At 38.0% G+C, this 23,856-nt stretch overlaps 1 protein-coding gene across 3 annotated transcripts in view; it reads left to right on the top strand.

Annotated features, from left to right (window-relative positions):
• Positions 1-23,856, top strand: part of EIF4E3 (eukaryotic translation initiation factor 4E family member 3) — a 231,168-nt gene that overhangs the window by 27,936 nt on the left and 179,376 nt on the right. The window contains exons 4-7 of one of the 3 annotated variants that reach the window (XM_037800305.1): positions 1,291-1,351; positions 3,753-3,819; positions 7,541-7,696; positions 11,939-12,783. In XM_037800305.1, the coding sequence (XP_037656233.1) occupies positions 1,291-1,351; positions 3,753-3,819; positions 7,541-7,696; positions 11,939-11,985 (331 nt within the window). In that variant the 3' untranslated portion in view covers positions 11,986-12,783. The other 2 variants (XM_037800315.1, XR_005211160.1) reach the window with 2 other exon arrangements.

Here is a 23,856-nt window from a genome sequence, read left to right as displayed (position 1 = left end):
AGTGGAGTAAAGAAACTCATAGGCTGGTGAAGAGGTGAGGGGAACAACCGTGGTGGCCAAGTTTATCGCATTGCTGAACAAGGTCATATCACCACAGACGTAGACTTCACAGGAGCCAGGTAGAAGGTCTGTGGTACTGATCATGGCCCAGGTCTATGGAAGGTCTCCTTCCTTCTTGAATAGCTTGGTGTAGCAATGAGAGAGCTGGCCAGTAAGTCTCTTTGCCCAGGCTGGAGTCCCAAATAATGATGGGACCTTATACCACATCCCTCAGACTTTCAGAGTTTACTCATTAATCAAATGGAAATGTCTTGGCTCATTTGGTAACAAATGACAGAAACCTAATATAAGCAAAAATGGAATTCTGGGCTCCTATAACTGAGAAGTTCACTGGTAGGGTTGATTTCCAGCAATTTTAGATCTGGGTGCTCAAATATTATTAGGATTCTGCTTTCCATCATATTTGCTTTGCTTTGCTTTCAGATTTGCTTTTCAGGCAGGCTTTTGCATTTGCAGTGGTAAAATGCCCTTCATAAGCTCCAGTCTTACACCCTCCAAGCTTAGCAATGTCAGCATTCACCAGCTCCACCAGAATCCCAGGGCTGGCTCTCTCTGGCACAACTTGGATCACCTTTCCATCCCTAACCAATCACAAAGACTAGAAAGAGGCTGGATCCTTAGAGGCAAACCTGGGTCACAACGCCATCCTTGAGGCCGGGATGTGAGAGCAACCCTGTCTGAACTGTGTTATGTAAGAGTGGGAGAGGGTGTTTTCCTAAAGGGAAATTGGTATGTTCTTACCAGAAGAAGAGGGAGCAGATAAGAAACAGGGAAACAGCGGAAGTTCACTGCAAGAGATGAGTTACCTCTGAGGCCTACGACGCAAGGTTGGAATGAGAATCAAATAAGGCAATGACATGAATGTGCTATTGAAACAGAAAGAACTTCACACATGGGAAGGAGTTGCATTGATCTGTCCATCCCACATAGTCCAGGAAGCCTCTCATCACCACATCCTTGAAGATGAGGATCTTGAATCCCAGTGTCCTCCCTGCCCTGTGGCCACCAATTCCATTTTCTTCCCTGCCCATCCCTGTCCTCTTCCTTTTGTCTACTTCTTTTTCCAGTGAAAGAACTGGGGGAGAGGTTATTAAGAATGCCTGATTGCTTTTGTTTTGGGGGTCATTTAAATCTATTGGTAAAGTAAATTTATATAGAAATACTTCATCTAAATGTATATAGAAATACTTAATCTGTGAATATAACTTTAAACGTTGGTCTTTGATCTAGGGAAGAAGAGAGTAATGCAAAGGGTGGCGTATGGAAAATGAAAGTTCCCAAGGACAGCACGGTATGTTTATTCTCATCCCTTCCCAGAACTGGCCAAGCTTGGGGTGGTTGTGGACCACATGTGATGAGCATGCTGTGCTTTTCAAACAGCTCACCTGGCATCTCAGAACAGGACTGTGGGTGGGAAATCCTGCTCTGGCCTTGGTGATTTTCTGTCACTCCTTATCACATTGAAAACCTATTATCACATTTCTCCATAGAGATAGTATGATACTGTGACTGTATCATGTAGTCTGCAAGAGCTAAAAGCCTATAAGCTTTACAGGAAAGCTGATTATCTTTACAGTAGTTGTTTCCTAACAAGCCATAAGTAACGGTGTGGAAGCTGGCTTTACAGAGTGGGTACAGGATCCTTCCCACCAAAAGCTCGCCTGTCCTCCATGGAGTGCCCAGTCGATTCTGAGAGTGATCGTGGCATGCAGAATGGGGATGCCTGGGAGGCTTGGCACCGCACCATTCCTTGGGGTGCCAGCCTCCTTCTGGGGTTGAGGAGAACCTGGGATGAGTAGCAACCTGTGGGGATGTTCCGGTTTGCAGTGGCTGCTCTGAGAAACCGAGCTTTCCCAGGAGTGGGTTTTTTGTTCTGTTTTGTTTTTTGCCGTAGCCACTTGGAATCGAATTCATCCTATTGACTGAAAATGAACATTAAAATCTGTTATCTTAAGCCTTGGAAAGAGAAAAAACTTCTTTAAAGATGGATGGAAAGGCAAATGCTACCTAGCCTCACCTTTTCTTGGTTTCTTTTATGTGGATAAGTGCAAAAAACTGAAATGTCCCCAGGGGCCCATATGCTTGAGCTGGAGTCATATTTCCCTATATGCACATTTTTAAAAATTAGTTTTAAAAATCTCAGTAACTATGCTTTTTCGTTATCTTTACCCACACTAGAATTTGAGTTCTGGTACAGGTAATTATGATCAATGTTAATTGAAAGGCAGTTTTTCCTTTCTCTCCTTATAAGCCCACTTGGCCACACTCAGTCACGAATAATAATGCTTTCGTGTCCACTCGAGTGCCCTCATCCCAAGCAGTTCAACCCACACTTAATCACTGATGAGTGGGCGTCTGTAGGCCACCCTTGTCTGAATTCAGCACAGGAGGGTGAACTCGCACTTCCTCCAGCCTCCTCTCCCCACCCTCACTCATCACTAACAGTATAAAAGACTGCAGTTGGGACAGACAGAAAGTGAAGGAATGATTTCTTGATGTGAGACAAGTAAACCAGAAGGGGGATGGAGGGGAGAGGAAGGAAAACCTCCCTGAGCATGTGGGCACTTTTTAGTTCCCTGGTTAACTACCATTATCTTGGTTAAAAATTCAGCTAGGCTGCCCTAAGTTTATTAGAACATAATAGTAAACACTATTATTATGGTTGATATGTATTGATCACATGGCATAGAGCAAGCATGCAGCCATTTATGGGATGGCTCTTGAATGCCAAGTCTTTTTGCTACAAGCATCGTCCCAAGCCTTTTTGGAATGCATCCATTGACTTATTTCATGTTCACAGCAACCCTGGGAGGTTGGCCCTAATATTATTCCCTTGTCCACAAACTGATGCTCAGAGAGGTTAGTAACCTGCCCAGGTCACAGATAGTGAGCAGCCTGTCAGGATTTAAATCCAGTTCTGGGAGACTTTGATGAGGAGGATATATGGGACCAAGAACTTTTCAAGGGGGATAACTGGAAGAACTTTTAGTGCTCCAACAACCTGTGAGTGGATTCTGACTCTCATTTGGGCAGCATAAGTAGATCCTGAGTAGAAGGAAATCAATTTTCTCCTATTGATAGGAGGTAGACCAGAGCATGTACTAATTCTTTCAGGAAAATGCATACAGAAAATAAAGTTATAGCACTTTACATATAAACAGTCTGCCTCAAGCAACTAGAAATTTGCAAGTCTCTAATATTCAATAAACAAGAAATTCCCCTAAGCATGCTTCATTTTTGTATCTGTTGAAGCGTCTTATAAGCTGAAGAAGAAAAAACCCACAAGGGAAAGGGTTTTGAAGAGAAGGATTTTATTAATAGCATTTAAACATTATCATCTAATACTTCTTAAATCAGTGGGAGGTAAAGAAATCAGACAGTTATAAATCATTTGAATGTATTTTTCCTTATTCTGAACTTCCTCAGGTTTCACGAGAGATTAGCTTTCTAAAGACTTTGGATCACTTATATCTATCTGTGTAAAGTTATTGGTAAACCAATAAAATATACGCCATTATGGTAAATGTTTACACTTGTGATTTGGTGATGTCTGCTGGCTCCAAGGAAGGGCATGGAAAATGCTTAAGTTGCAGACAGTGTGACTTGTTTAGCTCCTGAAGATAACTGTTTAAAAATATATGTGTTTTTTTTTTTGTTTTGTTTTTTTGTTTTTTATTCTTTTCCCATATCAGTCCACAGTTTGGAAAGAATTGTTGTTAGCAACTATCGGGGAACAGTTCACAGATTGTGCCGCAGCAGGTAAAGAAGTGTGCAGTTCCAGGCGTCCGTGTGTCCGTGTGTGTGGTGCATGCTTGTTCCTTGCAGAAGGTCATTTGTGTGTGTGTGACCTTTTAAGTGTTTTGAAGTTGTTTATTTTATAACCGTGAAGTTACTTAGATTTTTCTCATGTGATTCTAGTGATTAGTGTTTTATATATAAATATATATATATATATATATATATATATATATATATATATATATATTTTTTTTTTTTTTTTTTTTCATGTCTACCAAAAGGTTGCCACTGAGTTTGTTAAAATTTTATCTCCTTTTTGGAGTTAAAAATTCTTGAGCGCTCTATAGATATATTTACCTTCCCAAAATTCCTTGCTACCATTATAGTTGCAGTCAAATTGGAAGTTAGTTCCATAAAGTGTTAACAACGGAAGCCGCTAAAATATCTCAATCAACACGTATTGGTAAAATATTAGAGCAGTGTTGGCGATTTCTTTGTAAAGGGCCAGATAGTGGGTATCTTAAGCCCTGAGGGTCATAGGACCTCAGTTGTAACTCCTCACCCCTACCACTGTAGCATGAAAGCAGCAGAGACGGTATATAAAAGAATGGGTGTGGCTGTGTCCCAGTAAAACTGAATTTACAAAAGCAGGCAGAGAGCTGCATTTGGCCTGTGAGTGGGAGGGAATTTGCCAACCTTTTCAACAATTAGAGGCAGGCATAAAATATCAGACCTTAAAGCACAGGGCTTGAAAATATTTTTGCCTTATTTTGAATATGTGTGTGTGTGTATATATATAGGAATATATTATGAATATGCATACATGTATGTGCATATATAATTTTTCCCTTCATAGCTCCACTTAATAGCATCCACAACCATCTGTCCAAATGAATAGGAAGAAAGAAAAGAAAACTTTGACACTCGGTGGGCTCTTAACACAATCGGTTTTCTTTGTTTCGAGTCTTCCAGAAGGGAAAAGTGCCTTGGGATCCTGTGAAGTCTGTGGTTAGGCCAGCAGATCCCTCTGTCCCTTTCAATCCTTTCCCCTTCCTCCTGTTCCTCTCTTAGTCCCTTGCTTCCGAGATGGCTATCGACTGTAGCAGGGATGCGCTCACCACGGTCACCCCTGATCCTGCAGTTGAGGCTAAAGCACAACGTCTTCAGGGCTTTAGTTTGGAGACCATTTTCAAATATTGAGTGGATTTCTGAGAGCATCAGTGTGTACTTTGTTTGGTTTTGCTCTTATCATTAAACCACTCAAAGAGGAGAATTTAATTGCTTGTTTAAAGTTTTGTTTTCTTCTAGGGTAGTTCCTTCTGAATGCTTCTGAGATAACATTTAGAGGAACATTTTTCCTCTTGAGCTTTCAGTTAAGAATTTTTTTTTAACTAATTAATATCGATTGAGTAATGTGCTCTCAGACTTCCTATGTGGTCTGACTTTGGGAGCCTCACAGGTCTTGCCAGTCCCATGGTAAATTTCAATTCATCTCACTAGCAATTTAAATAATTCCACTTCTGTTTTGCTTACTTCCTACACCATTTTTAATTCACTGAAGATAAAGCCTGAGTCAAAACAAAATTGTCTTAGAAATACCTATTTCTTCTGTCTTAACAAAATAGTTAGCACCTTCACAATATATAGCCCAACAGTCATCCTTATCTAATTATAAACACATAAATCCCTGGAAGAGTAAATTCTTTGTATGAATTATTCCTCTTCCAGAACAGGGGGAAAAAGCCTATGTAATAATAAATAGCTAGTATTGAGTAAAGAAGACCTCCTGTTCTGTGGTTGATGTAGGAAATGAGAGCACCACTAACTGTTAAGTGTTACCCCTTTTAACCAGCTGTGTGCTTTAAACAAGCCAGTTGACCTCTCTGGGCCTCACTTCCCTCATCTTTAAACAGAGCTTCCTTCTAGCTCTCAAGTCCTATCCTGCCAGCACACTGAAATAATCAAGGTTTGTGGGTTGATTCTAATATGAATATTACATATTTGCTTTGCATAAGAGCTTTTTACCATGCAGTTTGTGAAACTGCTGTGCTAGTATATCTCTTAGCTATGTCTAGCTACCAAAAGTCAAGCTAAACTGAAATATTTACAGTTCAGCATATTCAACATCCGTCAGTTATAGCACTGTCTGACCAATAGTGCAGAAAAGGACAGTTTCGAAAGATTGGGAAAGTGTTCTTTCCCCAGAAGGCTGATTCAGGGACTTCGTTGCCATTTTTGAAAGTAGTAAGCTGCGAAGCTTCCATCTATATTTCATGATTTTATTTTCACATAAAATGTACACTGAGCTCTAGCAAGAATATTTTAAGGTGTAAAATTAAAAAATAAAAATCTTGTACCTAAAACATCTTTTCTTGATGGGATAATAAGTTTCTGTGGATGGCCATGACCTGGTACTATCTATTTATTTTTGAACTTGTTATTCAAGCAGGACATGTATAGAGGAAAGTATACCCTGTGTGTATAAACTGATACATTTTCACAAAGAAAAGATATCCCTGTAAGTAGCATCCAGGTCAAGCAGCCGAATGTTGCCAGCCCCCCGAGCCCCTCCTTGTTCTCCCTTCCGGTCATTACCCTTCCACCAGAGGTGGCTGCCAATCTGACTTCTAACACCATGGATTAATTTGACCTGTGTTTGAACATTTGTATAAATGTAATCACTTAGGGTCAAGTCATACTCATTTAGGAGGATCAAACTTATTTAAAAAGGAGAGACAGAAGAGAGGGAAGGAGGAAAAGAAGGCCGAATAGGAAGTTAGAGGAGAAGGGAGGAAGGAAAGGAATTATTTTACTGAAAACGAGTTCTTTTAGTAAACTGGATATATCCTTATTTAAGCTGTATCTTAAAACTGGAATGTTTTAACCTGCAGAAGACAACTGGAAAAACTGCTGGCGTAATTATTAAGATTTACAAACGCTGTCAAATTTGGGCAAAACATATTAACTAAGGCAAAATTTCCTAACTTTGGTGATGCTTATCTTTTGCATTTTGCTTACTGGTGTTAGTATGTAAATACAGAGAGCTGGCCCTATTTCATTAGTGTGTGGCCCTATTTCATGAACATGTAAAGCCAGAAGTCAAAAGTCTTTACTCCTGCCTTTCACTGCAAATCAATGTAAATAGAGTGGCTGTAAGGCAGCACAGGATGGTACAAGGAAACCTTATCTAGTCACCATTTCAAATGCCTACAAGGCAGCCCCAAAGCAGTAGACGAGTAGTTTGGGTCCAGTTAGTGTTGGAGCAAATAGTACTAACGGCCCCAAACATGTCTGAAAGCTGGCAGGAAGTCAGGATAAACACTTGCTTTTCTTAACAAAGACAGGCATCGAGGAAAAGTTCATTTGAGTCCACTTGGCTTTCAAAGAGAGCAGGGAATTATGCAACCCATTTGAGGAGTCTTATCAAAATAGAGTAAGAAATAGGCAAAAAGCCTTGGTAACATGTTAAAAAGGGTACATTACTTGTGTGGAAAACTCATTTGGCTGGAACACTTTGTTTATCTAAATCCCTGGATAAATGTGATGTGACTGCTTCAGCTTTTGTACGCTAACTTGCTTTCTTTCATTATTTCCCTTAGAAACAAGTGTTTATTATGGCTTCTCTTGTGTTGACTTCTTTTTGTCAACCGATCCGTAACTTACAGATAAAACAAGTGCTTAAAAACGATACAGACTGACATGAAATTATCACTCATTTCTTTTTGTTCCTTCATCCCCTCAGATGACGAAGTCATAGGTGTTAGTGTCAGCGTTCGTGACCGAGAAGATGTCGTCCAAGTTTGGAATGTTAATGCCTCTTTAGTGGGTGAAGCGACTGTTTTACAAAAGATCTATGAACTTCTGCCCCACATATCTTTTAAAGCAGTATTTTATAAACGTAAGTGCTTCATTTCCAGTTATTACTCTCTAGCTTATTCTGTCATACTTTTAAAAATAGAAATTGCGTTGCAAATGACATGAAGGCAGAATCATTTGAAATTTTATAATTCAGAAAATAATTCAATAAATTACATTTAAGTCTTTTTGAAAAAGCAAGTTTTTTGTCTCAGAAATTAAAATGAGATGTAATTCTCACCTAATAGCATGGATCAGAAAAGGAGATACATATTGTATTTGCTATTTCAGAAATTTAAACCACATCTTAAACTTGTCATTGTCAGAAAAAAATGACGTTTGATTTGAAACAACAATAACAAAAATGTTATTATATGAGCTAGCAGGTAGTTATTCAGTCATCCCTTTCATAAACAGGAATTTATAATGTATAACATCTGTATTTTTGGAGGAAACTCGTTCTGAGCACAAAGATGATTGAATGCTCCACTGAAATGCTAATACTTCCTCATTATTGATGACTGTGACACAGAACCAAAAGAGAATTCACACATAGTGGTGAAATGTTAACAGTATGAATAGGTGTGTGGACCCATTGTTTCTTTCATGATTCATGTTCATTGCTTTTGTGTGCTCTTTTTAAAAAGTCATCTTTTTCATAATGAAAACAGCTTAGTGCTATGAAACCCCAATATTTGGTAGACCAAACCATGGGTTATGCTTTTAACAATGAGTTAGAGAAGAGAATTGACAGCCCTCCACATATATGATAAATTTCCCATTTTCCAAATGTTACTAGAGTCAATAACCCATTTTTTTTAACTACTGTATTTCATTGGATCCAAGATGCCCTTCATGATAACATGCCACATTATTTTAGTGTTACTAAGAAAAAAAACTAAAAAGCTCCCAATTAAACTATGATACATTTTGTTTCAGAGGTGGGGATACCTCTTAGAATTGCTGAAAAGTATATTCTTCTCAGTTTCATTGTTGTTTCACTTTTCTCATTCTTTTGCCAAAAAGGAGAAAAAAAATTGTTTCAGAATTGTGCTAGTATAATAGAGGACACTAAAATTAAAGCCCTCCCAGTAAGGAATCAAATCACAAAATCACAGGCCAACCGATTGCTGTTTTAAGTAGTGAGACTGATCTGGAAGTGCTGAGCTTCTGAATTTTAAATTCAAGTTTAAATGAAAGAGAAAGAATGATGGTACCTCAGAAGTTCCTGATTGGCCGTGCAGTGTGGAAATTGCAAATTTCTAGGTGCATGTTTTATTCCTTAGGGAACATAAATTGCATTTTCAACCCTGATATTAATTGAAAGGTTTCCAAGGGTTTTTTTTTTCTCTCTTTTTTTTTTTTTTTTTTTTTTTTTTGCCTCCACAAGTCTAACACTGGTAGAAACTCTCCAGAAGGAGGTATGCTTCGTTGCCATTCATGAGCAAGGCAAAAACATTCTTCATCACCTTCACCTTTGGACTGGGTTCACATTTCTGATTGCCTTGACTCAAAAGAGGAGAAAAGCAATTTGGAATAGTTAAATCAGACACCCTGGATTTTTCTCCCACTTCAACAGCCTGAGTTTGAGCAAGTCACAGCTTCTCATCCTTTCCCTTTTCTCATCTGAGTATCAAGGAGGATGGTCTTAGATGGTCTCCAAGGTTCCTTTTACTTCACAATTCTTTGATTACATTTCCAGGTAACATGTTGGCTAGCAGCAGGCTCAATAGGATTTGGGTATTTTACTAGATAATTAGACCCCAAAGTGGTTAGGCGGCAATAATCAGGTAAGACTGACCAATGTAGGATGATTTACTGCCTAGCAAGTAGCTCTTGGGTTTGCTGGGGGCAAGAAAAAAGCCAAACAAGAAGGGGGAAAGCTGCAGCTTGGCCAGTTGAGTTAGGCTGAATAGACACCCTAAAGGTAGATGCTGATTTAAATTTGTGAGTAATACGGGACTGGCTGGGCTCTCAGTAGAAATCGGTATTTTAATGGCATAAATTAACATTTAAAAACTCAAAAATTATTCATATAAAAATTTGGATTGGAAAAAACAAGCAATTCTCTTTATTTTGTATAAAGCAGGCAGTCCTTTACTCAATAGTTGTACACCATGTGCTGCAGAATTGATTTGGAAAAATGAGGTTTGGGCAGAAATCTTACAGCATGATGAAGAACAGTCACAGGGTGAGCAGAGCTAGAAAGGTCCAACTTCATGCTTTTACTTTGTCTTATTAACAAAGTCTTGGCATAAGAGTTCACAAGCTTACAAAAGCCAGATGATATGGTAGCTTTTGCTATAAGAAGAACTAACTTTGCAAGGCCTTCAGCAGGATGCATGAGGATTGGGGTACTGATAAGTTACATATGATGTGGATACAGATTGATTATATATCTGAGAAACTCACAGTGTACAGAGACCCCCAAATTCTGTTAAGACTAATTTCTTTTCTGACTTGAGAATTGTTTAGAGCAGGGGTTGGCAAAGTATAAACTGCAAACCAAATCTGCCTCCTCCCCTCTTGGCCTGTTTTTGTGTGGGCTGCAGCCAAAAATGGTGTTTGCATTTCTGAATGGTTGGGAAAAGTCAAAAGAAGATGATTTTGTGACACATGAAAATTATATGAAATTCATTGTCCGTAAATAAAGTTTTATTCCCACACGGCCCTGCCCATTTATGTACATATTGTCTGTTGCCACTTTAGTGTTACAATGGCAGAGTTAACTGTTGGAAAGAGACTGTGTGGCCCACAAAGCCTAAAATAATTTACTATCTGTCCCTTTGCAGAAAAGTTTGCTCACCCCCAGCATGGAGCATTCCTCTAGTCCCTCAGTACCAAAGCAAACTAATGCTGACCCAGCCTCTTCGGTTCCCCAGGGCACTTGCAGTTCTGAATCTACTGTTCCACCCTCTCCATAACCCATCACAATTACAGTATTTCAGTGTCTCAACTATGATCACTCCAGACTGTCCCTCACACCTAGAAGTAAAAATAATCTGTGGGCAGTTCATATCTCTGCATTCATAATTTGGAGACTAGCATCACTATAGTTCTACAGCTCTGCTACTTGAACCAACTTGCCTGTGTATTTTATTGCAGAGCAGACTGCCCTAAAAACCTTTCTTTAAAAAAAAAATCATTAAAAAGTGAAATTTTTTTTAGTCATAGCTACTAGAAATGCTCAGTTACATTAGTTCCGTTTACAAGCTATCTTTAGGAATTTGGCAGATCCCAGTAACCCTGGGAGCTATAAGGTGCCTCTCCCCCAGTGTTTTGTCCAAGTGAAGAGCAGATTGGGGCAAATATCTGGGATGATCTCAAAAGGAAAATAGTCCCCTGCCCCTACCCCCTGCTGTAATCTGAAGAATTTACTTTATATTAAAAGCAGAGAAAGGAAGCCAAATTGTGCTTTGGCAGTTGGTAGGAGCATAAGAGGTTTCAGAAAGGGCAAGCCCATCTCTACCTTCCTGGGTCACCGTTCATTGGCAGTGGAGGGAGGGGATAGGTCAAAGCACACTCCATCCTGAGCCACCCTGGCCTCATCAGACCCAAGCCTCGGTGACGTCTCCACTCAAGGAGAGGAAGATCCAATGTTGTGTGCTTCCCAGTTCTCCCACACCTCACCCTTCACGTTAAAACATCGTAGTAAGTCTTTGGAAATATTTTTGGTAGCATAATTTTTAATTCTAGAATCCCTGATTGCAATTAGTAATTTTGATAGCCCGACTATGGGGTTGAAAATGCACTGAAGAAAAATCCACTGGGTCATGGGAGAGGACCCATCAGTTTAATGAAATGTCATTTCCTAGGGTGGAGTGCAGAAGGGGGACGCCTGATACAATTGTTAGCACCCTTGTGTGGCTCTTTGTTTTGTTTTATTTTTGTTTTATTTTATTTTTAAAGATAGGCTTGTCATTGGCCCTGTCTTGGGTAACTTTAGGTCCCCCCCCTCAATTATTTTGTGGGGTTCATTTTCCCTTGCAGCATTGCTTGCGGCCCAACATACTCTTTTCATGAGCTTGTTAGGATTACTCATCCTCTCGGGCACGGCAAGACGAAACAGGCAGCACGCCCCTTGCTTGTTTATTCCTTGTTTTAATTTTCATTATTAAGTTTCTCAGGAAATGCACGCCTTACCTAACAGTTACTGGCAAAAAGGTATTTGAGTTCTTGCCAACGTTTGGGGAAACTGAATGAGATGCCTAGAGGAGGTTGCCCCATCCTTTGCTTAAAGTTTTCTTTCCTTTTTTTCTTTTTTGTTTTTTTTTCTGTCCTTTAGCCCATGAAGAGCATCATGCTTTTGAAGGTGGACGTGGAAAACACTAATTGCACTCTGTAAAGAATTCTTTGTCCTTTGCTGATTGGTTTTGGAAACGGTCTTAACAGGAGGGAGAGTGAAGAGAAGACTTGCCGAAGCCCGATGCTGGTCAATTTAGAGTGGTTTTCTGTCCTTGCAGATTGGGCAATTAGGACTCAAAGTGGCAGGTGGGGGGAGATTGTGTGGGTTTTTCTCCCATCACATTACGTGTTGTTTTTTTTTTTTTTTTCCTTTGTTTTGTTTTGTTTTTGCTTTTCTAAATTCTTTGTTCTTTTCACCGTGATTTTTTTTTTTTGCCCTTTAAAATTCCTTTTTCAGTCTAATTATTGTTTTCTATACTCCTCTTTCATTGAGGCACAAGAAATCGGTTTCCCTTTAAGTAGCTCTGCTGTACCTAGTTAATGAGAATATGCATAATCGTGACAATACTGCTTTTGAAAACCCCACTGTATGCGGAGGAATGCTAGCTTGGTTAAACCTGTCTTCTGATTATTTGTTGTGACACATTCCTTCGTACTCTGTGCTGGGCATTGTTTTATCTGTCCCAGGGAAAAGGAAAACCATACTTAAACTGATTTTGCACTGACAGCACACACATCTTTTCTTTTTTTAAAAACTTCGTGGTTTTTTTTTTTGTTTTGGCTTTTTTTTTAAGCAATAAAAGGAAAATCATAGTTGAGTTACCTATCATGAAAACTATAATCTCAGTACAGTCTCAGGATATAATTAAACTTCTAGGTCTTTGGACCCTCTGAGGAAATATTTTTAACCAGAATTTGAACTTGTCCTTTTCAAATGAAGTCTTAGCACAAGACTTCTCCCACTAGGAAACCTGATATTTCTCATTCAAAGAGGAGGTTGTATTTTAATTTTCTGAATTAAGCATCTTCTGATTTTGGGTGTGTGCATCCGCTTGGGGCTTTACAAATCAATCGTGGCACATTTTGTTTAAGATCCCCCTTTTCTGCTCCTATTGTGTGTAGTTTCCCATAATCAGTAGTCCTGCAAGGGGATCGCTTTTCCCTCCCTTTTTCATTTAGGAACAAGAAATTAAATCTCATTTCCAGGGGAGTGTGAACATTCACAAAGTTGAACTTTGGGTGCATCCTGCTTATATTAATTATTGGAATTGTTAATATATTGTATTATACCACAAAAGAAATGCTGGATTTAGTAGAAGGAAATGGCCACCCTCTGAAACACAGACCCGCTCACACTGCACTGATTTCCCTCCCTGACTCTGCCCAGCCACCGGCTGCTTTTCCCTAAATTAGGGCAGGACTGCTGGAAGATTCCCCCCACTGGCTTGTCTTTGGAGTCTCAGGAGCTAGTGTGGGCTTACACATTTCGTGAAAGGGCCGTGCACTCAAACCTTCACTGTGTCCAGGATTTTTACTTCCTCTTACAGTATTGACCAACAGTGAGAGGTGGGGTAACTTCAAGCCTCCAACATATGTTTGTAAATGAAATTCTCCATTCAAATGTTTTAAAGAACTTTCAACATAATCTATATACAAAAGTTGTGCCCTTTACTTGTATTACTAACCACATCAACCATAATGATTATGATCATAGTTAAAAAAATACTTTGTTTCTAAACGAGTTTCCTCAGTGATTTCAAAGTGAGGTATGAGGATATCAGGTCCATTTCTCAAAAGCCTGGGATTTGTTTCTCTAAACATTGTAGTAACATCCAACTTGTTTTTAAATTATTCATCAAGGATTTATAAAAATTCTTTTTTTATATTATAAGTATTTTTCTGATAGATTAGAAAAAAGGATACAGTTGACATATCTTCATTATAATTGTCATATCTTTCCATAAGTAAGTGGATTTTGGAGTATTTTTATTTTTAAACTTTATTTAAAGCATTTGTGATGACATGTTCAACTTTTGCATGTATGTAGCCTTTGAAACAAAAAAATAAAATAAAATAAATAGGAATGTTAGGCTCACATTCATGTTTTCTAGTTTCTGTTGTTTATGATCACATAACATGACTAGTACATGAAGTAGATTTTTGTCCCGGTGAACTTTTGCAACTATTTCTGACTCTTTGGAAAATACCAACTGTAAGAAGGATTTAATTTGCCTAATGTTAAGACTCTATCATCTAAATTACTTTAAGAGGGGATTTTGTCAGATTTTGCTTTGGAAATTGTTTTAATTGAATGTTTAGTTCATAATAGACTTTGTATGAACTAAGCTGATTTAATCAGTGTAAAAACCTCTCATTACCTTCTTCGATTAAAGAAACTATAACTCTTCTGAGATACAAGGGAGTATTTTGCGTGGCATGTGACTTTTGTGTTAGGGCAGCTTACCAAGCTTGGCCTTGCTGGGGAAGTGTAACTTCCAGTAGAATCCTAGTCTTTCGGCCAAGTCCTTGCAGGTTCAGCCTTGTCCCCCCGGCTGAGAGCCAGGCGGAAGCCAAAGAGCTCACTTTCTTGTCTTTGTAGTTCCTCGTGGGTTGAAATTAATATGCTTATTCTCCTAATGGTCCCTGGAATATCATATCACATGTGCTTGCTTACATCAGTAGAGTTATTAAATAGGCATGCATAATTCCCACTTAAAGTAACTTGTCTAAATTTTGATTTTTTTCATAAGCACTTTCTGAAGTCCTGACTTACTCAATTTTTAGACACCCCCCTCGCCACTTTCCCATATTTCTGAAATGAGTGTCTAATTTGCAGTGAACATGTACATTTAATGTAAATGTTGTTATTAAATTCATGGTACAGCTGTTGGAGAAAAAACACTAGGAAAGCTCAATTTTAGTAGACTTGAGATAAGTTTGTTGATTAAAGTTCTCAACTCTCTTCATTAATTTGTCTTATGTCTACAACATCTGCATAGTCATAAGACTTTTTAATTGAAGGAGACTCTGGGTATAATTGGGTTTGGTAGACACAATATACAATATTATCAACTGAGCCTTGACCAAGCCTGTCCCTTGTTGAAGGACATAGGACTAGCCAGTGACAGAGCTGGACTAGCAGGTGCAGTCTATATGCTTTATCCCAGTCTCCTTAAACTGACTACACTCAGAGTCTGCAGGCTGTCTCCCCCCCGCCCCCCAACCCAGTCACCCCCATCAAGAACTAAGTATGTGATCCAATCTGGCCAGTGGTAAGCTACTCATTATTTTCTCCCTCTCTCTCACTCTCAATGCCTGAAGCCCTGTTACAGTTGAAGGTTTGAAAATAACCTTATAATAATAGGAGGTGGCCCTTTGTGATTAGAAACTCCACCCTTATAGATACCAACTTTTGAACTTATACAAAACTGACAACATTTGGAGTGATCACGTGGTGGCGCTGCCTTCCAGCCATCAGTTCTGGCTCAGCAGCGTTACTGCAGCATTTAACCAACCATGCTTGTGTTAATTATCTCCTGGTTTTATAAAAATATGATTAGAAAATGTAAAAATGATACTAGTGATAAAAAGTTTAGGTCGTGTGCATACACCTGATAAAATGGGACAAAGAAAGAACTTTCCAGGTATGCTTAAAATCTTAAATCTTAGGGTTTCATTGAGCCTATAAGCAAGTCAATGCTCTGCTCAGTTGTGAAAAGAAAGAACAAAATAAACACATAAAAAATCCCAGAAATATTTCATCAAATATTGTGCCCAAAGGAAGAAGTAAAATTAGGATTTCATATTTTTTTAGCTTTCTGGGTATGAAACATCCCCCTCCCCTCCTTAAAAATATGTCTACAATTCCCCTTTTCTATATTGTACATTTCTACAGATTTCACTTACTACAAATGAAAGTAGAGGACTGCCTGTGTATGGTTTATTTCTTAAAAGGATACATTCCAATCAATTAAAAGTTACTTAAGGGTTTCATGACTCAGGATTGTAAAAAGCCTGGGATAATTGCCTCAAAAGCTGGGAGGTGTCAGAGGGTGAAGAGGAAAAAGATGGGAGTCAAAGTGCAGTGAGAAGTCCCTTTGAGAACCCATGCTACCGAATAGCAAGTAGAGTGAGTTCTCTCCCGTAGTTCTCCCAAGAAGAAGTCCAAATAGATTCCATACACATCTAATTATACTGTTCTGCTTTAGTTTTCTATTATTTTTATGAATGCATCAGAATCTTAAGTACACTTGTTTAGGTTAACCCCTTCAGGCTAAAAGTTACCATCTTATGTTGAAAATATACTTTCATCTTGCTGACATAACTCCATTTTTATAAGAAGACTCACATACTCTTAGAATTGTCGAGTGAAAGGGACCTTTGAGATCATCTGTCAGGGCTTCTTAGCATGCAGAAGGATCACTGAGAAACTTACTCAGTGTGCAGATTTTTGCACCCCAACCCTGGGGATTCTGATTCAGTAGCTCTGGGGAGACCTGGATAAGTGCATTTTTAGCAAGTGCCGCAGCGACCCTAATGCTGATGGCCCTTAGACCTCCCTTTGAGAAATCCTGATTTTATCCACCCCCCTCATCTGACAAACTGTGACAAATGAGGAAAGCTCCTCCTCCAAGCTCTCTTGGATGACTGGATTTGAATGTAGACCAAGTACCACAATATTATGGAGGCTAGAGAAAGCCATCATTAGTGTAAGAATTGAGTAGACGATGCTTATAAATAAGAACTTTATAGCTAGGACCAGAGCGATAATAGGTAGCCCATCTCTGGAAGTCCATAATATAAAACCTGTAATACAGAGTGGTGGCTTTTCTCTTTTCTAAATACCACTTTAGCCTGTTAAGAGAAAAGAAATTAATGTTCAGAAAAAGTAGTTACTCCATATGTGCTATAACTACTTTTCTATAATGTTTTACGGCATCTGGGGTTCAGCATCATTGAACAAGATTAAATGAACGTTATAGAGCTATAAAATTGCATGTAAAATAACGCAAAACTGTTCAAACGACTATCAAAGTAGCCTGGGAATGAATTTCCACTAAAATTAATTGTCACTTCTAAATGTAGCTTAGCAAAGCTGTTACTAAACTGGAGGGATTCTTTAATAAGAAGTGTCAAAGAAAATCAAATAAGTGTTCCCCAAACCATATGAATGATAAGCAGAGGCCATTGTGAAGTCAATATTTTTTTGTTCATCATTGCTACTAAAATTTAGAGTCCCATTGTATATGTGTGTGTTGAATGTAGCTTTTTAGAATATCCAATAAGCTTGCCCTCTGGATATTCTATGCTCTTGTGTCCTTCAGAAATCATGAGAGTGAAGGAATCTGTGTTAAATGTTCTTGTTTTGGTTGCTGCCTGAAAAAAAAAAGTTATCAACTCATCTAAAAACATTCAAAATTTTTAAGGGAACAAAAATTTCACCTCCTTGAAGTCAGAATTTTTCTAGAACTTTTATTTTGGAGCAAGTGTTTGAGATTTTTGAAGCTGGAAGCTTTGCTTTATAGAAGCAAGCCTGACGTAAATGTGAGTGTTTCTGAGTTTTCTGTAGGAAATTAATGATAGCTCTTACTTGCCTTTTTACATACAAAGAACCAATTTTAATGAAGGTTTAAGAAGGTGAAAATTTTAATTTTAGCACTTTACGTTAGCTGACAAATGGACAATATTAAGACTTTGAGCATTTTAATAAACTTATTATAGGTTTTCTCTTTTCAAATAGAGCTATTAATTCTGTGGGCAGACATTACATACCCCAAATTTCTCATACCTTTTCAGGTGTGTGATTCACAGCCATCATGTGGTTTTAAAGAAGGTTTTAAGTCTCTTCTTAGTATTCATTTACTAACAAGTCACCATCACTTTGCATGTATCATCATTGAGAATTTAGCTTCATTTAAATTATTATTCAAAAGAATTTCCGAACTTAAATTAGCAAGCAGACTTTTAGGTTGAGACGTCAGCACTATTTGTCCCGAATTTAAAATCTTAGTTGCATTCAAGGTTATTCATTCTTTAGAACTGTCTTACCTGTCTGAGTTGAACCAGGTTTGTTTGCCTTATGTTTTGGATCTGTTGTGCTCCCCTCCTCCCTATTTTATACCATCTGTGCCCTCTCCATTTGGGACTGTCTCACATCTGGCTACAAGCTGGTGTAATGCCCTTCCTTTTGATCTGGCTTCATCTAGTGATTTGCTCAGTATTCGTAAGGTCAGACTGAAAACTTCTCTGTTCTAGATATTTTTTATTTTATATTGTGTGTTGTGTTTGATGTGAAGGTTGCTTCTGTAAGCCAGCAATTTTTATTCCAGGCTTTTGCAGCAATAAGGTAAGAGTAGACTGTGCTTTTCTTACTTGAAATATGTAGTGATTTATGTGTTTAATGCAAATGTTTTAAACTATTTACACAGAAGTTCTTGCCATTTTCTAATACTTGGGACAATTGCTATGAATTTGTGCTGCTTCCCTTCCCAAGTTATAATTCCAAGGAATTTATTAAGGTGTTCATTAGTTTGCAGAAGTCCTTGAATCGCTAAACTTTATTTTGCAATCTTTTTTTTAACTTGTTGCCTCTAATTCTTACTCTGTATTTACCTGAAGGTTTAAAGTTTCATATGTTTTTATCAACCATATTGCTTAATCTTAAGTAGGTTATGCATATATGTGTGGTGATTATCATACCTTGTTTATTCCAGAATGAATTGAAACTTTCTGCCCAACTGTTCTAATATGTGTGTAAAACTTGTATCATGGTGCCTGACTCTTAGGTTCTCTGCATTACTCTGATGGGAAGCAGATATTTCTATTTCTTATACTCTCTATTGAACACATTTGGTAACAGGGCTGATCTTGATTTCTTAGAAAACACTTTTTGCATATTTGCATTTTTTTGTTTACACTTCACTAAGAAAGTTTCATTTTAGAATAAGCCAATTATTCATGTTTCTCCTTGGACCTCTAATTTGCCCTTGAGATTCAAGGGCCCTCCATTCAGTTAAGTAAAGTGAATTAACTCTTCATTTCTGTCAAAAGTAAACCTTTAAAAACAAACAAAAAAGTAGCCGCAAACTCTTACTTCTCCTTTTCATCTGTAGACATTCCCAGTTCTCACTGTAGAAGTAAGCAGTTCAAGGTTATGTGTGTGATGTTCAATTAATTTTAACAGTGAATTTAATGAAATCTTGAGAGGTAGGTCATAACACTCTGAAGGCTTTAAAATTTCCTCATGTTTCCTTCTCATATTTGACTCTGCCACCATGAATTCTATGTGTACTTTATCATCTAGTGTTTATTGATATACTTGTTTCTTTTAATAAACTTTATTTTTAGAGACATTTTAGGTTTACAGAAAAATTGCACGGAAAGTACAGTTTCCGTACATTCCTCACATACATAGTTTCCCGTATTACTGTCATCTTACCAAGTGTGGTACATTTGTTACAACTGGTGAACTAGTATTGATACATGATTAGTAACTGAAGTCCAGAGTTTTCATTAGGGTTCACTCTGTGTGTACAGTTCTATGGGTTTGGACAGATACATAGTATCATGAATCCACTGTTACAGTATCACTGTCCTGAAAAATGCCTTGTGCTCCACCTATTCATCCCATCCTTCCTCCCACCCCCTACCCGTGGCAAACACCGATCTTTTTACTGTCTCTGTATCCATGAACCTCTTGGAATCTGTTCTTGTTTTATGTGCATAGGCTCTGTTGTCCCACCTAAGGTACACGTTTCTGGAGGCCAAGACTGTGCATGCCTTGTCTCTTCAGTGACTCTTAGTGCAGTAAATGTACTTTTCACCAACGAATGTATTAAAAATCTCTGGAATCCTACAGGAAGATAGGTCTTTTGTTACAGGAAGAAAAGAAAACAGTAGCGTTTACAAGGCTCAGCAAGTTGAAACACGTATCACTGAAATATGTATCCATTTCCCATCACCCTGCTAGGCTGCGCTGCTCACTAGCTTATTTCTTGCCAGAGAAAATACGTTTAATTCATAAGCATATTTAAGTAGCAAGAATAAATCATGTACCTTCAGAATCATAAGCATGTTGAACTTTGTTACCATTTATACAGATGGTATGGCTAAATGTGTGCTCCTCCAGCCTCAAAGATGAAGAGAAGTTCTTACTCCCTAATTTCCTTTGTAACTCGGGGAACTTAAATTATTTGTTTTTTACACATAGAAGATTCTAGAGAGTACAGACCTAAAGGGAATGTTTCAGGTCTTAGGGAACTTTTGGGTTTTCTAACTTTACTCACTGAGAAAAATGATGAAGATGATGATGATGTTCTCTTTTCAAGGCAAAAAAAAAAATACCAAACGTAAAAATAGTGGCTTATGAAAATAGTTGTTTATGAAGGATAAGAATTCAGTTCGCAGAAGGTATCTTTTTTCCCCTGCAATTTTATACAGATATATTCACAATAGTTACAATCATCCACAGTATACAGTCAGTTGTTTACAGTATCATCATATAGTTGTGCAGCATTTGAACACTTTCATTACTCCAAAAAAGAAGGTATCTTTTTAAAAACAGACATCATGGAATCATAAATAAAATTTTAACGGAGGTTCATTGGTTTTCAAAGAGCATTCCCAGGATGTTAGTTCTACAGAAATATTTTCACATGCTGCAAAGAAAAGTTCTTATTGTGCAGTATATTTTAAAAGCATTTTAAAAGGTGTAGTAAAACATCAGCACATCCTCACTAGTGCACGTTGCATGGTAAGATTTTAACATTTTGAAGCCACTAAGCAACCTTTAGGTACTCACTGATTTTGTTTTATGAAACATTGCTTTTTAAAAACACTTTTATTGTAAAATAATGCAAAGATACAGAAAACCACTCAAAGCAAATGTGTAGCTCAGTGAATTGTGAGTTGAACCCCCCTGAACTTTACCAGCCACCCCAGGACTCTTTCATGTGTCTCCTCTTAATCACAGCCCCCTCCATCCCCACTAAAGTAACTGCCATCTTGACTTACAATAAGCACTTCCTTGCATTTCTTTCTGGTTTGATCACTCATGTGATAAATATCACTTTTGTCTTTTTATATAGAGAAGCTCCTCTACTTATGAAAGGTTGGGTTCAGAAAATAACATTTATAAGTCCTTTAAAAGATAAGTGCAAAATGACATTCCATAAACAATTGCTACCCCCACACCTTAGTGGATGGCAAGTTTGACTTGCTTTTGCTGTAGTGTGAAGTTCTGTTTATAGCTATAATATCAGTGATAATGTTAGCTAACGTACATGGAGTTATATGCCACTAAGCATGTTGACTGATTGACTTAATGTTCCCCCAAACCCTATGGGGCAGATACTATTATTGTTGTCCCCATGTTCCATTTGTGGAAATTGAGGTTTAGAGGGGTGAGATTACACAGTAAGTCACAGAGCCAGCATATCCCTAAGGTGGTGTGTCTCCAACCTTTTGGTATAATCCTAGGCTACCTGATGCAAGCTGAAGATTATGCAAGAATCCTTGCACAGATGAAGATTGTACAAGAATTTTGAGGTTCCTGGTGCATATATAAAGAAAAGGGTCTACAGCTTAAAAAAAAAAAAAAAGAAAGAAAGAAGGAAAACAATTGAAGAATCACTTGTCTGGTTTAACCTTTTCATTTTACAGATGAAGAAATGACCAAGAAAGTTTAAATATTGTGTGTAAGGTCACACAAGCAATTGGTTGGCAGAGTTGCAGCCAGATCCCCAAATCTCCTGGCTGTTAAAATCAATGATCTTTCCAATATTTCCACCTTAGGTGGAAAAAAAAAAACACATTTTAAAATCTGCCTCTTTACATTGGCCTCACACGAGCAGATTTGCCTTGAAACCAGTTTACAACTAGGACACACCATCTACTTGCTTGTTTTCTTGAGGTTTTAACTGGGAATTTCAAAAATTTGTATTTGAAGCTGGCTTTCTTGTCTCACTTATTGAGTAGTCAATCTGTAGCTGCATGTGCCTAACACCCTTCTCCAAAGAATGTATGAGAATAACACATTTGACTAGTGTGGATGACAGGTGAAAAAGAAGTACTGGTGTAGTGTGGGCCCTTAAACATATTCACGGCCAATTCTGGATTATCCCAGCACAGATGGATCATGTAAAATCTCTCTTCTCTTTCTTTCTGGTGACCTTTAACTATTTGTGTTTGCAAATGCTTCAACCAAAAATTGGAAAGGAGAAACACAGAAAAGATGGAATTTGGTTTCTTGACCTGCATGCTCCATGTCCTGATAAAATGTTTGGAGGTTTTGCCATTTAAGGCTACTATGGATTGAACCCATCTGGGATGTTCCTTAGGCTTGGATGTGAATGTTGAGTAGGAAATTAACCTGGTATAATGAAAAGAACTTGGTTTGGAATTTGCTTTCCTGGGGTGAAATCCTATTTGTGCTTGAGCAAATAACTCGACTTCTCTGGGGCTCAGTTTCCTCATCTTTAGAAGGGAAGAAGGTAGAAGCTTCTTTAAATAATATGTGGAAAGCACCCAGCCCAGCACTTGTTCATGGTAGAGAGTAAATGCTATTTCCCGTGGTTGGCTGTATCCTTTAGCCATAGAGCAAAGAAAGAGATTAAACTGACACCATGGAACTTTCTTACTTGACACCTGAAGTATTGGCATCCACATAACTCACTGGAGGTCCTAAAAGTAGTTGGTGACAACACTCTGTCAAGCCCACTAGTCTCATACCTGCTTGTTTCACTGATCTTTCTACCTCATCACACTGTATTAGGAAAAACCAATGTCTTTTCCACTTGACTTCTGTATACCTGACTTCTGAGTCAATCTGCCATGAAATTAATATAAAATCTGAATGAACCCTCCAATTAATAGTTTTCTGAGTAAGTGATCACCATTATTACTTCGGAATATAAGAAGGAGGTTCAGTTGGTGAGAATGTCTTCCAGGCTGAACGAAATCTTATTGAAGCTTACGTTCCATATTGGCATATTCTTTTAATCCTGAATTCCTTCAAAGAAAGTTGATGGGCATCAGTATGGCTGAGATAATAGATCGTATGGAATATTGACTCATACACTCAGCAAGTATTTATTGAACTGTCACTATGTGACGCTTGACACTGGAGCTATACTGATACACATTGGAAAGCATCATGGAGCTTAAAACTCAGCAGATGATAAATATTATCAAAACTTTGCAGTACTAGGCCATAAGAAAGGCAGGTAGTATTTCTAAAACATCTTTGAGTTCCACATACCTGGCACATAGTATGAACTCAGTATATATTTGAATGAGAAGGAATGTTTGAATGTTGTCAAAAGGAAGTTTTTTTTTTTAATAATCAAAATATCCTTAGAATTCTAAAGCTCTTTTCACTAATTTCATTATTGTTTAAAAATTCTCTAATAGTTTTGACACTGAAATCAGGTACCACAAAAGCCATTTATAATTTGTTGGCACTTTTAAAACATCTTTAAAAACCAAGCAAGCCTTTGACTCTGCTCAGTGATTCACTGTGTCTTTAAATATATACCTGTGGGGGCAACAACCATGAAAGACCTGTGCACCAGCATGTTAAATATGGGGATTCTTACACTGTGGAATGTATAAAGATTGCTTACTCTGTAATTTTTAAAAGCCCTGTAACTCCTTATAAAGCATATATAGCATCTGAACAAGAAATATGACACTAAGTCTAGGGTTAAATAATATCTTGGGGCCACTATCTTATGCATTTTCAGCATTTTGGGATCTCTGCTAAGTGCAGGTTAGCAAGAGCAGAGCATCATAAATGAGCATCTGTCCCCTGACCCAGCTGGAGACCCTTTCCCCGATTATTCATTCCAGAAGCACGTGCTGACACCAAGTTCAGCCCTCTTGGCAATTCCAGTCACAGTGGTCTTTTAAGATTGGCGAAAGGTCAAATCCTTCCACCCCCTATGCTTTGTGGAATGGCTAAAAGTTTTCTTACTTGCTCTCTAGCCCTGGTAACTTTTTTTTTTTTTATTAAAATAAACA

This window comes from Choloepus didactylus, chromosome 1, assembly GCF_015220235.1.
Source record: "Choloepus didactylus isolate mChoDid1 chromosome 1, mChoDid1.pri, whole genome shotgun sequence".
Taxonomy (NCBI): domain Eukaryota; kingdom Metazoa; phylum Chordata; class Mammalia; order Pilosa; family Megalonychidae; genus Choloepus; species Choloepus didactylus.
This window is presented reverse-complemented; position numbering and strand designations above follow the sequence as displayed.